Raw genomic sequence first — 13,323 nt, 5'->3', positions numbered from 1 at the left:
AAAACCATGAAAGGATCTAGTGGTCATCCAAGTGCAGAGTGCACAGCGTGGAGGGTGAAGAGGGCAGCCTGCTGAAGCAGGCAGGGCTGGGTGTGACGACCTCGCTCCCCCACTACATACCCTGCAGGTGGGTGGCCAAAGCACTGGCTATGACTGAGAAAGAGCACCACATGCCCAAGAGAGGACTGGCAGGCCTGGGCGGGCTCCAGGGACAGGGTAGGGGCCAGAAAGAGAAGGGCAGAGCTCATGTATCCACTACGAGACTCCAAGGAAAGCAAAAGAAAGGCTGCTCTAGCCAGGATTACTCGACTTGGCGCACCTATGTGGCTCAGTCGGTGACGCGTCTGTCTTTGGGTCAGGTCATGATACCGGGGTCTTGGGACGGAGCCCTGCGTCGGGCTCCCTGCTCAGCGGGGAGCCTGCTTCTCCCTCTCCCTCTGCCCCTCCCCCTGCTCACGCGCACTCTCTCTCTCAAATAAATAAATAAAATACTTTTTTAAAAAAAGGAATACTCTTCTTTTTATTAAGCTCATGAAAGGGTGCTCAACATCACCAGCCGTCAGGGAAATGCAAGTCAAAACCACGAGATACCACTGCGCGCCCCCTGCACAGCTATGATAAAAGATACAGACAATCGCAAATGACGTTGAGGATACAGAGAAATAGGAACCCTCGTGCCCTGCTGGCCGAAACACAAAAGGGTGCAGCTACTGCAGAATACAAAGGTCACCTCCAAAGGTTAAACACAGAGTCACTATGTGACCCAGCTATTCCTCTCCTAGGTGTACAAGCCCAAGAGAAATGAAAACATGCGTCCACACAAGAACTGGCACACAAAGGTTCATAACGGCATTATTCATAATGCCAAATGGTCATCAAATGTTCCTCAACAGATGAATGGATAAATAATGTATTATTTATATAAATTGGAATTCACATAAAACGGAATATTATAAATCCACAAAAAGAAATTAGGTATTGGTACATCATGAATGAACCTTGAAAACATGCTAACTGAAAGAAATCAGTCAAAAAGACCACATATTCTATGATTCCATTCATACAAAGGTCCTATGAAATAGGGCAATCTTTAGAGACAGCACATGGATTAGTGGTTGTCTGGGGGTGAGGCAAATGGAGAATTACAGTGGATGGGTACAGGGTTTTGGGGGGTGACGAGATGTTCTATAACTGATTATGGTGATGGCTGCACAACTTGGTGAATAAACGAAGAACCACTGAACAGGAGGGGGAGAAGCAGACTCCCCGCTGAGTGGGGAGCCTGATGTGGGGCTCAATCCCGGGACCCTGGGATCATGACTTGAGCCGAAGGCAGACGCTTATCCGACTGAGCCACCCAGGTGCCCCAAAATCTGTGTAATTTAACAGGAGGTCAAATGCAACAGCAACTAAGAATAATGTGTTGCCCTTCCCTGTAAGTACAGAAAAGTAAGAAAGAGAAAAAAAAAAAAGGTACCAGAGATTAAAAGGAAAAAGAGCTGAAATAAAGTCAGACCTCATCTCTTTTTTTTAGTGAAAGTAGTGCATCTAGGTAAGACCAGAAAGAGAAAAACTCTTGTAGTCAAACAGGAAAATCCATAGGAAGCTTCCTTCCTAGTCAAGTGGAACGCTATGGTACAGTCCTTTATCTTTATGATAAAAATACTTTCCCTTGGGGNCCTGCTTTTCTGGACACTCTGACTTCCTGTGCAAGCACCTCTAACAACACTGTCTTTTCGACTTCACATGAGTAGAGCTGAACAAACTTTTCTCAGGAAAGACCCAATCCCTTGGAGCATCTGGAGGTCCCCCAACTGGCGGGGGGCGGCACTTGCGCTGTGCTGAGGTGCCCACATGCTGCCATCCTGTGCGCAGAGGACTTAAGACAGTGTCCACCTGGTGGCGCGCGGAGTCCGCCCCGCTCTGGCTCACGGATGGGCGACACATCGGATCGGGGATGGACGACTCAGATGGGTTTCTCCAAGCAGCGGATGCTTCTTTAGAGACCCCAGGTCACACCGCTGGTGCCCCACACAGCCACGCAGCCACTCTATCCACACAGGTTCCATCGGGGCACCACATGGCTGGAGAGTCCCCACAATCCCATTTAAGGCCACCGTGGAGCAGTGTAAAAGATGACCCAATGACTGTGAACAGGATGGAGATACCCAAGCCCCTCCCACGTGCTGCGTGTCTGCTGAAACCTGGAAATGGCTGCCCTGGGCCACAACGGGAGCACAGCGGCCTCTGTGGGAACCACTAGGTCACATCTGAAAATGTACCACGTGCTCGCAGGCCACGAACCTCCTTGGCACCAGATGAGACCAGGATGGCCCGACCGGGCAGCTGGGCCTGAGGTAGTGCATTGTGGGCCACCGAGAGTCTGGTCTCAGTGTTGTCACAGGGCCCAGGGGTGTGGTGGCAGCTCCCTGACCCGTCGCTCAGCCAGACCGGGCTCAACAGACCCTTTGACTGACTTCATTCATTTGGCATCTCAAGATCCGTGCACACTGCTGCAGGTGGCCATGTGACGTCCTGCTACAGGAGTGCAACACAACGTATTAACATTGGTCCATGCTAATTTTGAGAGACACCTGGGCTGCTCCCACTTTCTGGCTGTCGTGAACAGGCTTCACCTGGCCCTGGTGTGCATGCGTCTCACTTGTCTAGGCTGCGCCCCGCGAGTGAAACTGCTGGCTGACAGAGTGCGTACGTCTTCAACTCCACCAGATAATGCCAACCTCTTTCCTAGACGGCATTCCAGGCTATGCTCTGCCGTCTATGAGTGCTTACTGCTCTATGGCCTTCGTCTACTTACTACCATTGCAATTCTTAATTTTTATCAATCTGATGGGCGTGCAGACGTGTTTCAAGGTTTTTCACTCTGATGACGAGGCCAAATATTTTCACATGTAGAAACTGGGCTTCTTCTTTGTGAAGCACATACTCAAGTTTCTTGCCCATATTTCTGTTGGGTTACCTGCCTTTATGTCCCAGATGCTAGACTTTTGTCAGTTATATGTTGCAAATGTCTTCCCCCACTGTCTAGCTTGTCCTTTGTCTTCTTCATAGGACTGTTTGATGAAGTACAGTCTGTTTGGTGGTGGTGGTGGTGGTACGATTTGTCAGCCTTCTCCTTTACGGTTAGTGCTTTCTGCATCATACAGAAGTTCATTGCTCTTAATCATCACAAAGATATAAACCTGTCACCTGAGTCTTTCCAAATTTTACTTCTCGTAACTAGCTATTTGTTACACCTGAAGTTATGATTATTTTATGTTGTGAAGTGGAAATCCAATTTCCTTTTTCTTTGCGAATGCAGAGCTGTCCCAGCACCGTTTACTGGAGACCATCCTCTCTTCCTGCTCTTACGCTATCTCAGTCATATATGGTGATCATATAATCTAGCATCTGAGCCAGAAAAACTTAAGAATAAGAGCGCATTATTAAAATTATGTCAGGACAACGGGCGTATCTTGGGACTGTCCTGAGCAAACCAGGATACCCGGCTACCCCAGTCATGTGACAAGTACCCATACATGCACAGTGTTGTTTCTGGTCTACCGTCTGTCCCTGCCCGAAGACCACCTGGCTTAATTAGTAAGCTTTACAAAAGGCTGGATATCTAGTGGAGCAAGTCATTTCACTGTGTTCTTAATCTCTCAAAGGTCTTGATAGTTCTTGGCCTTTGGTATTTCCATGAAAATTAGCTTGTGAGATTCCACCAAAAAAGTGTCAGGATTTTGACTGAGGTTGCATTGAATCTACAGATCAACTGGGAAGAACTGGTGCGTTTATGACACTGGGTCTTCCAATCTGGGAGCAGGTGAATTCTCCATTTATTCAGAACTTCTTAGAAGGCAGTATACACTAATATTTCTATTACTTTCCTGGTGGGGTGGGGTCTATTAAAAAAGTCTTACAAATTCTTTTTTGTTAGATTTATTTCCTAAGTATTTGATATTTTTCGTGCTCTGGTAAAAACCCAAAACGGCTAGAGAAATGCAGGGACGGTTGGCAATGAAGAGGGACACACTAATGCTCCAGCAAGGTCTGACTTTAAACGGAACACATTTTTCTCCTTCTCATTCTTAAAGCCACCCCCACCCCTTCACTGCTTTTCTGTAGGATCCTTTATTCCAGGAACTCAGTATCGATACTTAGTATGAGACTCAGATGGCCAGTGCCGACACTGGTCATGAGACCACCATGGAGACATGACCAACAGGGCTGGTACAACGTACCGGACTCCTATCGACGCTGCCCGGATCCTGTATTTTCCTATGAAACCCCTCAGCCTTTTGCCTGGGGCGGGTCTGCAGTTCTGACGCATTAGCCTGCTGCAGCCTCCTCTGCCTGGCAAAGTAATAAACTATCGTTTCTCTTTATCCCCAAACTCTGTCTTCGCATGACACTTTGGCTCTGGAGCATAGAGATCAATGTTTGACAACACGCCTGCTTGTTGCTGGTACATTAAAAACACAATTGATTTTTATATCTAATTAACTACTAAATTTTCTTATTAACTCTAATAATCTAGCTGCAGATTCTCTTGGGTTCTCCATATGGACAGTCACATCACCTGTGGGTGGCAGTCACACCCTCCTTCCCAGAAAGGGAGACAGTATTACTAATTGAGTAGAAGCCCTGATGCCATCCCACTGCCTTTGAGAATTTCTATCAATCTAAAAGTACATCTGGAATGGGTCAAACCTCAAACTCTTAATAAGGCAAACAATTTAGTAGGGATTTAAATGGATAATTCTAGGGCAAAATGAAGGGGAAACTCTCTGTTGAAATAATGCAAGTTAATTTACACATTATGGTCCGAATATCCTATCAGCCGCCTGGAATTTACTTTTAGGATAAATGCTGGCTAATTATATGAAGCTAATTGGCAAAACAACAAGACCAAGACCAAGAATTACTCTTAAAAAAAAAAAAATACCAAGAGGGAACCGTGTTCTATTTTTTTCATATAACTTACAGTTAAAAGACTGTGAGCCTGTTTAGAAACTTACCTCAGTGCCCCCAGAAGTGAAGATTATGTCCTGAGGTCTCCCACCTATCATCTTCGCAATGTTCTCCCGAGCTGTGTCAATAATGTCCTTGGCCTTCCTACCTTGAGAGACCAAAATGGAAACTCATTAACGTTGCTTCACTAAGCCCAAAAAACACACGTTTAAAAGAACAACCAGACATGGGGCGCCTGGCTGGCTCAGTTAGTGGAACGTGTGACTCTTGATCTCTGGGTGGTGAGTTCGAGCCCCACAATGGGTGTAGAGATGACTTAAAAATAAAATCTTAAAAAATAAAAGAACCAGACATGAAGGAACAACTCTAAGTGGGCAACTCTAAGACAACCCATGTCCCATTAACATGAATACAATAGGCCACAACCTAAAAATAAGCTGGTCGAGGGGCAGGAGCAAGATAGGAGCAACTCAGTGACACCTACTGAGACTTAGTAAGAGGTGGAAACAAATACGGGGGGACGCGTGGGAACCCTAAAATCCCCGAAGACGTGGGCTTCCTCTTACCGGATGCTACAGGAGAGGGGAAGCTGTGGCCATCTGCCTTGCTCCCCATTCATCAAGACAGGAGGGTGAAGGGATGAAATAATTTGCTTAAGATCACGCTGCAAAACAACAAAAATAAGCAAAAAGAATGCTCATGACTCCTCAACACAAGGTCCAATGCAGCACCTCACAGTGCAGGTCCCCCGGGCGCACGAGAGAGGTCCTTGCCTCAGCGACAGATCTGCTGTCACACGGGGGCCATGCACCCCAGCTGTGAGCCAGTTCCACTGGCTGGCACAAAAGAAGGGACCAAACTGTATGTGGCAGAGAAAGGAAGGCGCCAGGATGGGAACTGTGACGATGTCAGTGGCCATTCTTCGTTGGTCTATAGATCAACAGTCTCCAAAGTCTGTGGACTATTCAGCCCTACTTGTAAGAAAGAAAAGTCATCAAACTGTACACTTGCACTCTGCAGCTCAGTGTATGTGAATCGCACCTCACTAAAGCTGTCGGAGGGGAAGGGGTCTATACTGCCGTGTTCCTCCCGCACCCTGACACAGAGCGTGCAAACCAACGCGTCCTGGGAACACAAGCTGTTGGACACTCAGAATCCGGAATCATGTCCACTTTGCACAGGTCAGAGAATTGCCAGAAATGACCTTGTGGTTGCTCTTATCCTTTACTTACAATTTATATTTTTATGAGATATTTGCTAGCAATGGTTTTCTCCCCACCCCAAGCTGCTAATTCAGTTTTAATCTTTTTAACAAGTAATATCCTCAATTGAGGAAATTGGAATATGGCCTGAATACAGAGCAAGACCTTCCTGTCATGTTCTGAGGTTTACCCATGGCACTGTGATGGGAGAAAGTCCCTTCTTTTACACACACACAGGTGCTTCCCCGTGACGGGGAAGTATCACGCTGCCTGCAACTCATTCTCCAGGGCTCATGAAAAAGCAGTAAATTTAGAAAGAAAGAGATCAAGGTAATATGGCAACACTGTTGGGTCTAGGTAGGAGACACATGGGTGTCTATTTTCTTACTCTTAAACTTTCGGAATGTTTGAAGTTGCTAGTGTAACTAAATGTAAAGGGTGGTTGGTAATTGCAACTGACTTAAGAGAAGTCTCAGAACTCCTGCTTTTCAGGATGCAAGACGGACAGTAAGGGGCGTGTGTGGCTCCCGGGATCCATGAAAGCAACCCTCCTTCACTCGGCCGTTCTCACACCAGAGCCCCTCTACCCCCCCCCCCCCCCCAGCAATGGCCCATTTCTCCTTTCCCATCTCCACCATTTTCCATTCCCTCTTGAACTCACTGGCACTCAGGTATTCTGGCCCCTGGCCTCCCAAACCTACTCTGACCAAGGTCCCCGCGTGCCAAATCCAGGTCCCCGCCTCCTCCCCGGCCAGCAGCTCCCCCAGGACCACTCCCTCCTCCTCTGCATCCCTTGCTGGGCGGGGCTCCAAATCCAGAGGGCGGGTGGCCCCGTGTGGGGCCAGGTCCTCGTGTGGGGCCAGGTCCTCGGACCCTCCTCCCTCAGCAACTCAAGACTGAATAACCAGCGCCGTGCTCCAGACTCTACTCGTTCCACCCGGGTGTCCAACTGGCATCTGAAACTACCCCTGCGCCAAGCTAAATACATGATTTCTCCCCCAAACTTGTTCCTCTCAGCCTTTCTTAGCTCAGTAAATAAAGAGCGACTCCGTCCTTCCGGGGCCTGGGGCCAAAAGCTTTGGCTATTGCTTTTCTCATAACCTGTTATCTAACCCATCAGCAAATCCTGTAGGCTCTGCTGTCAAAAATACCGGGAATCTTGCCCCACCTCTGCATTGCCCAGCCCAGCTGAGTCAAGGCCGCTGCTGAAATATTCTCCTAGTAGATGCCCAACTCCACTGACCCCATCGTGGTCCACTCTCCAGGAAGTGGCCAAAGTAATGCCCTGAAGAGCCAATGTACTTCGTACCCTGTGCCTTATCCCTCACCGGAACAGTGCTTGGCATGTAGTGAGTACTCAGCCAATACTGGTTAAATCAGCTGCTCTCAAAGTGTCTTCTGGGGAGCCCTTGGGGTGGGGGCAAGGCACTTTCACGGGTCCAAAAAGTCAAATCTAGTTCCGTAATAACACTAAGACACCATCATATTCATTTTCTTGAAAGTATATAGTGAAGCCTTCCAGAGGCTGCGTGATGTGAACGTGCGACAGATTGGATACAGAAGCCTTCCACCTGCTTAAGCCCTTGTGCTGAAGCTACTGCTACGTGGGGCTTTCTGCATCTCCCAGCAAAACGGTACCATTTCCACGCTTGCTCATACACAATTCTTCCTGAAGGGTGGGTATGAGAAACAAAGAGACCACACTGCACATGGGGTTTCATGACACGCCTTTCCCACTTGAACCACATGCTGCTGCTCTGCTTCTGGGTCACTGACCTAGTCCACACCATGGCTCTGATAGGGCCCGCAACTCCACTTAGGGCTTCAGCATACTCAGTGTGATCAATCCTTGACTGATGGACATGGAGGTTATTTCCAGCTTTTTACTATTACAAGCAAGGCTGTGATAAACATCTTGGGAATCTAAACTCTTCCTATATGTCCTTAATATTTTTCCCTAAAATAAATTCTCCTAAAGGAATTATTATCATTATTAAATCATTATTATCATTAAATTTGTAAAAGTAAACCATTCTATCTTAAAGGTGATTTTCTTTCTTTTCTCTTTTCTTTTCCTTCCCGCTTCCCCCCAAATCTATGTGAGTACCAACAAGTGGATCGCAACGCACACTTTAGCTAAGGTTCTTAAAGAAATGAAGGCTGTCAGGGCCCCCAGAAAGCCACTGACAGGTTTCATCAGGTCAAGAAGGGGAATTTCTCCTTCAGGATTATTCCTAAACTTCTTTATAAGAACTGCTTTCTATTAGCATTTAATTGTCCTCCATATTCTCAAGTTTAACGCATCAGAAAGGACAATTTTACTAGAGGAAAAATTACATACAAGGCAATGTTCAGAAGATTAGCCAGAATACACATACCCAATAAGCCAACAAAGAGGTTAATGAATGACTAGTACCTGATTTTGAAAAAGCTTTTAGTTATCAAGTTGTGAAGCTCATACCAAACAAACAGATACGAAAATCCGCGGAAGCCTGTGAAGTTGCATATAATTATTACTAAATCCTAGGGTTTGGCAACGGTCTGTCTGAAAGCTCTTTTAGTTCATCATCATCCACAGTTAAGACAGTTTACCTTAATCATCTCTGAGAAGCAGGAAATAAAAAAGGTTGTACCAGCTCAGCATCTGAAAAACCTGATGTAACTGTGACATAAAACTACTGATTTGGAGCAAATTATTTTCTTAAAACTGCCAATTTAATGATCTACATTAAAACAAGAATAAATGAGAAATAAGAATATTTTTTATTAAAATGAAAATAAAGAATTTTAAAGTAATTTTCATTTTTAAAAAAGGCCGGATTATATGCAATCCTGATGATTTAAAAGATCGATTTTGCAAATTTTTTAAGGATCCCCTGAGACAGATACATGAAAGGGTTTTAATGGGTACTGTTATTACAGATAGCTCTTAATAAGACATCTTTTTCGGGGTGCCTGGGTGGCACAGCGGTTACGCAGCATCTGCCTTCGGCTCAGGGCGTGATCCCGGCATTATGGGATCGAGCCCCACGTCAGGCTCCTCCGCTATGAGCCTGCTTCTTCCTCTCCCACTCCCCCTGCTTGTGTTCCCTCTCTCGCTGGCTGTCTTTATCTCTGTCAAGTGAATAAAATCTTAAAAAAAAAAAAGACATCTTTTTCATCTGGGTGAGGGGGATGGGAGAGTGTGTTAAAAAGGAAAAGTTATGGTACCAACAAGCTCAATGTACAAGTTTCTACTTCTCTGAAAACCAACCGACCAAAAATTACACCTAAGGTTTGCAGTTAACAGAAAGTCTATTCAAAATCAAGTGATCACATGTGGTGTACAATTTCTCTGAGAGCCTCTGCCCCCCATATCTCCAGATCTGTGAGCGCCTTCTAGGATTACCTGCTGGGTAAGGACTGCTGGGATTTCCCCAGGCTTCCCTCATGGCCTCGGTCATGGCCTGGATGACTTCTGGCTCAAGGGGGGTGGTTGCATTATAGTCCATGTAAACCTTCCTGCTGAAAGAAAACACAGACGTGCCTATTAAGGACGAGGTGATGGAGTACGGAAGCACAGTTGCACTCTATCGGCTCAACAGAGCAAATGCCATCAAGGTCAGGTGCTCCCCTGCAGACACCCCATGCAGCCTTCCACAAACTGCATGTGGACATCTCCAAATTTTCACGAATTATGGAAAGGTATGCATAATTTCCAATAATTGAGTATTTTCTAGTTTCCTTTATAATCGCTAGACCATCCATTTAGATTTTCAAAAGTTTTTTCCACCCCTTGGTAGGATCAATGGCCCCCTGAGCCTTGAAGCCTACCCATCTGCTCTGAAGGACAGATCTGCTCCTCTCCTCCATATGGAAGCGGGGAAGCATGAGCGCCCAGGAAGCTGCATCTTCCCGAGGGCTAATTCATTGGTAGTTTTTCTTTATTTCTTTGTAATCTCTGTGCTGGCAGAAGGCGCAGGTGATCTGGGCACCCACTGTTCCCAACACTGCCCACTTTGTCTGGGGCCCTGGGCAGGCCTACTTCTCCCCTCCCACTTCCAGTTTCCGAGCCTAGCATGACCACGCCCCCACCCCACTTTTCTTCTTAGGTCTTTGTTCCATCTTGACTTTCTTGTGAAGCTCCCTGGAGCTCTAAATAAAATTACAGCCACCAGTCCCTTTCCTCCTTCCTCTGTCTCTCCATGGTACTCCTCAGCGTGTGACACACTAGACTTGGGCCCTGTTTACTGTCGGCCTCAGTGGAAAGTCATGTCAGCTCCAGAAGCTCACAGGCTTTGTCAGTTTCCCTCACTGCTCTGTCACTTGTACTGAGGACAAGGGCTGGCGCACAGCAGGGGCTGAATTTACAAGAGAACAAAGTGTCACAGAAAAGCACAGCTCCTGGAAGATGCCTTCTTTAAAATTTATCTGTGTAACTTTTCAACAATATCAGAAACTTTCATATATATATACAGTAGGTAATCCTGTCTAATACTATTAACTGACCTGATTTTAAAATCAGTAACAATGTTTAAACTGATCCACATGAACATTCAAATACAATTACCAACCACGACTGTTAAAACACAGTTTTTTTTAAACCAGAGTGTTTTATTAATTAATTAATTTTTAAAAAGATTTTATTTATTCATTTGAGAGAGAGAGAGCACAAGCAGGGGGAGTGGCAAACAGAGGCAGAGGGAGAAGAGGCTCCCCATTGAGCAGGGAGCCCGATGCAGGACTCGATCCCAGGACCCTGGGATCATGACATGAGCCAAAGACAGACGCTTCACTGACTGAGCCACTCAGGCACCCCAAAACCACAGGGTGTTTTAATGCAACATCTTCTCTATAGCTGTCCAAAGTCACTTGGTGGGTTTAAGGCTTTGGGAAGTTTGACCTGCCACCATTAGCCACTCTGGCATTGGGTATCTCCTGGTTCTGCTGTGACTTAAATCTGCATGTGTCCTTAATTTTGCTCTCACTTCCTGTAAGTACCCCACATTTCCTCAAGCTACTGGTGTCTGCTCAGCGACTGCAGCAGAGTGAAAATTAATGGCTTGAATTTCAGATTAACATTTTATAGATAACTTTGCTCTATTATTTGCTTCTTCCTTAAAACGCTATCAATATTGGATAGGAAAGCTAAACTCTGTTAGGTTCATAACCAAAATATAATAAAAAGGTATGGTGACTCTCCTCTCCACTCAAGTCTCCCTCGGGGGCTTCCCCCCGCCCCCCCCACCACTTTTGCTCAGGTTCAACCGAAGTAGACTCCCTAAGGAAAGAAATGGTCAGGTTTAGACCTGGACCCAAATTTTAAAGACAACACACTCCTCACATTCAGGCAGAGAGGAGTACAGAAAAGGAGTAAGCGAAGTCTCAGCAACAAGAAAATGCATAGTTGGCAGCAGGCTGAGAAGTCCTGTGCCCTGGAAGGCCTCCCTGGCCTCCTCCCCACTCTACCCGCCGCTCAGGCCCTCCTTGCCCCACACCAACGCGTCAGCCAGCCCTGCAGCTTCTGTCCCAGTACCCCCCTGCTCCGCGCCACGGGCACACGGCGTTACAGCACGTTCCCAGCGTTTCCCCGCTTCCTCTCCTGTCCCGCACCCAGCCGCCCCGAGACGGCATGCCCAAGTCCTCCGTGAGCTCCGTGGCTCTGCTCCCTGACCGCGGCGCCGCCAGGCCCCTGCTGCCCACGTCCGCAGGCTCGGCTCTGCGCCCGCGGCCTGTGCAGCGGCTGTTCCCCTTCCCGGGCGCGCTTCCCTAGAACTCGTGCGCTGACCTCCGGGCGTCACCTCCGCGGGAGCCCTGCCCAGGCCGCGCCCCCACCCGCCGCTTGTCCCGGCTCGCGCCCCCGAGCCGCAGCGCATCCCCGCGCCGGACCCTCAGGCCTGCGGTGCCGCCAGCTGGCGACCCCTCCGGGCGGGACCCCCACCGTCCTCCCCGCTCCCCGCCTCCGACCTCCCCGGGCGGGGCACCAGCACCCCTCCCCTCACGGGGCCCCGAGGGCGTCCCGGAGGAGGGCGCCGGCCACCTCCCCCCTCACGGAGCACACCTGTCCGGCGGGCTCTTCTCTCCGCGGCCGCGGGGATGACTGGCCGCACGCCCCCGCGCGTCCCTGCCGGGCGCCGCCACCGCCTCCATCCCGGCCCCGCCGCGGCTCAGCCCCGACTCGCCAGCAGCCAGCCCCGCTCCACCGACAGACCGCGCGAGGCCCGACCGCGCGAGGCCCGCCCGGTGCACCTCCCCGAGGCGGATTGGCTGCGCTTTGCACTCCGGCCAATGCAGTGCCGGCCCCGGCGGGATGCCGATTGGCTGCGTGCGGTCACGTGACGGGGGCGCGTCCCAGGGGGCGAATCATGGAGGCGGGGAGGCGGGCTGCGGCGTGGAGAGCGGGGTCCTGCGCGAGCAGGACCCCGAGCGTGTCCGCCGCAGCCGCCACGGCGTCGTTGCAGCGCGGGAAGGTCGGCTCTGCAGAGTCCGGAGCGTGGGTGACGCGCAGTCGGCGGGAAGGGTGCGGCAGCCAGAGCCGAGGAAGGGCTGGGGCAGCCCTAGGAGCCGGAGCGGGGAGCGGGCTGGAGCTGTGGACACGTGCCGCCGTGTGACCCCGGGCGGTGGGCACGTGTGACGCTGCTCCACGCTGCCGACCACAATGGAAGGCAGCCGTGCACGCGCTAGTTTAACTGAGCCCCGAGTACGTGCACCGCTGTGAGCACGTTCACTTACTCACTGACTTGATCTTGGGAACATCAAGTGGGCGCCGTTAGGAGGAAATTGAGGGAAAATTCAGCATCTTGCCCAAGTTCACACCGTAGTGAAGGACCAGAATTTGAATTCGGGAATGCTTTGCCAAGAAGTTGAATTTTAATGGGCTTTTCGAAGACTTTCTCAGTTTTATCTCCTGTTGGGGTCCAGAAGTTGTCTCTTCCAGCTCTGCAAGTCTCTACATTTCTGGGTTCCTTATTTCTGTTTATTCTTGCTTGCAAACTGAGCTCATGTCTTGTCAAATGTAGCCATAGCAAAGGGCACACCAAAAAAATTTTGTAAATATTTGAGAGAGAGAGAGAGAGCAGATGAGGGGCAGAGGGAGAGAGAGAATCTCAAGTAGACCCCGTGCTGAGCGCAGAGCCCAAGTCGGGGCTCCATCCCACAACCCTGAGAT

The 13,323-nt window shown here is 49.0% G+C and overlaps 1 protein-coding gene across 2 annotated transcripts; it reads right to left on the bottom strand.

The window, feature by feature from the left end:
- Positions 1 to 2,834: 2,834 nt before the first annotated feature.
- Positions 2,835 to 12,405, bottom strand: LOC117801170 (selenocysteine lyase-like). Of its 2 annotated transcripts, none has more exons than XM_034655498.1 (4): positions 12,217 to 12,405; positions 9,565 to 9,677; positions 5,022 to 5,122; positions 2,835 to 3,154 (listed from the first exon to the last, which is right to left on the bottom strand). In XM_034655498.1, the coding sequence occupies exons 1-4, from the start codon at positions 12,303 to 12,305 to the stop codon at positions 2,987 to 2,989; spliced, it is 471 nt and encodes a 156-aa protein (XP_034511389.1). In that variant the 5' UTR covers positions 12,306 to 12,405; the 3' UTR covers positions 2,835 to 2,986. The 2 variants fall into 2 exon arrangements, with proteins under 2 accessions (XP_034511389.1, XP_034511388.1); XM_034655497.1 differs by having other exon boundaries at positions 2,843 to 3,154; positions 9,565 to 9,680.
- Positions 12,406 to 13,323: the final 918 nt, after the last annotated feature.

The sequence above is a fragment of the Ailuropoda melanoleuca genome, chromosome 2 (genome assembly GCF_002007445.2).
Source record: "Ailuropoda melanoleuca isolate Jingjing chromosome 2, ASM200744v2, whole genome shotgun sequence".
Lineage (NCBI taxonomy): Eukaryota > Metazoa > Chordata > Mammalia > Carnivora > Ursidae > Ailuropoda > Ailuropoda melanoleuca.
The sequence above is the reverse complement of the archived record's forward strand: the minus strand, read 5'-3'. Positions and strand labels throughout refer to the sequence as shown.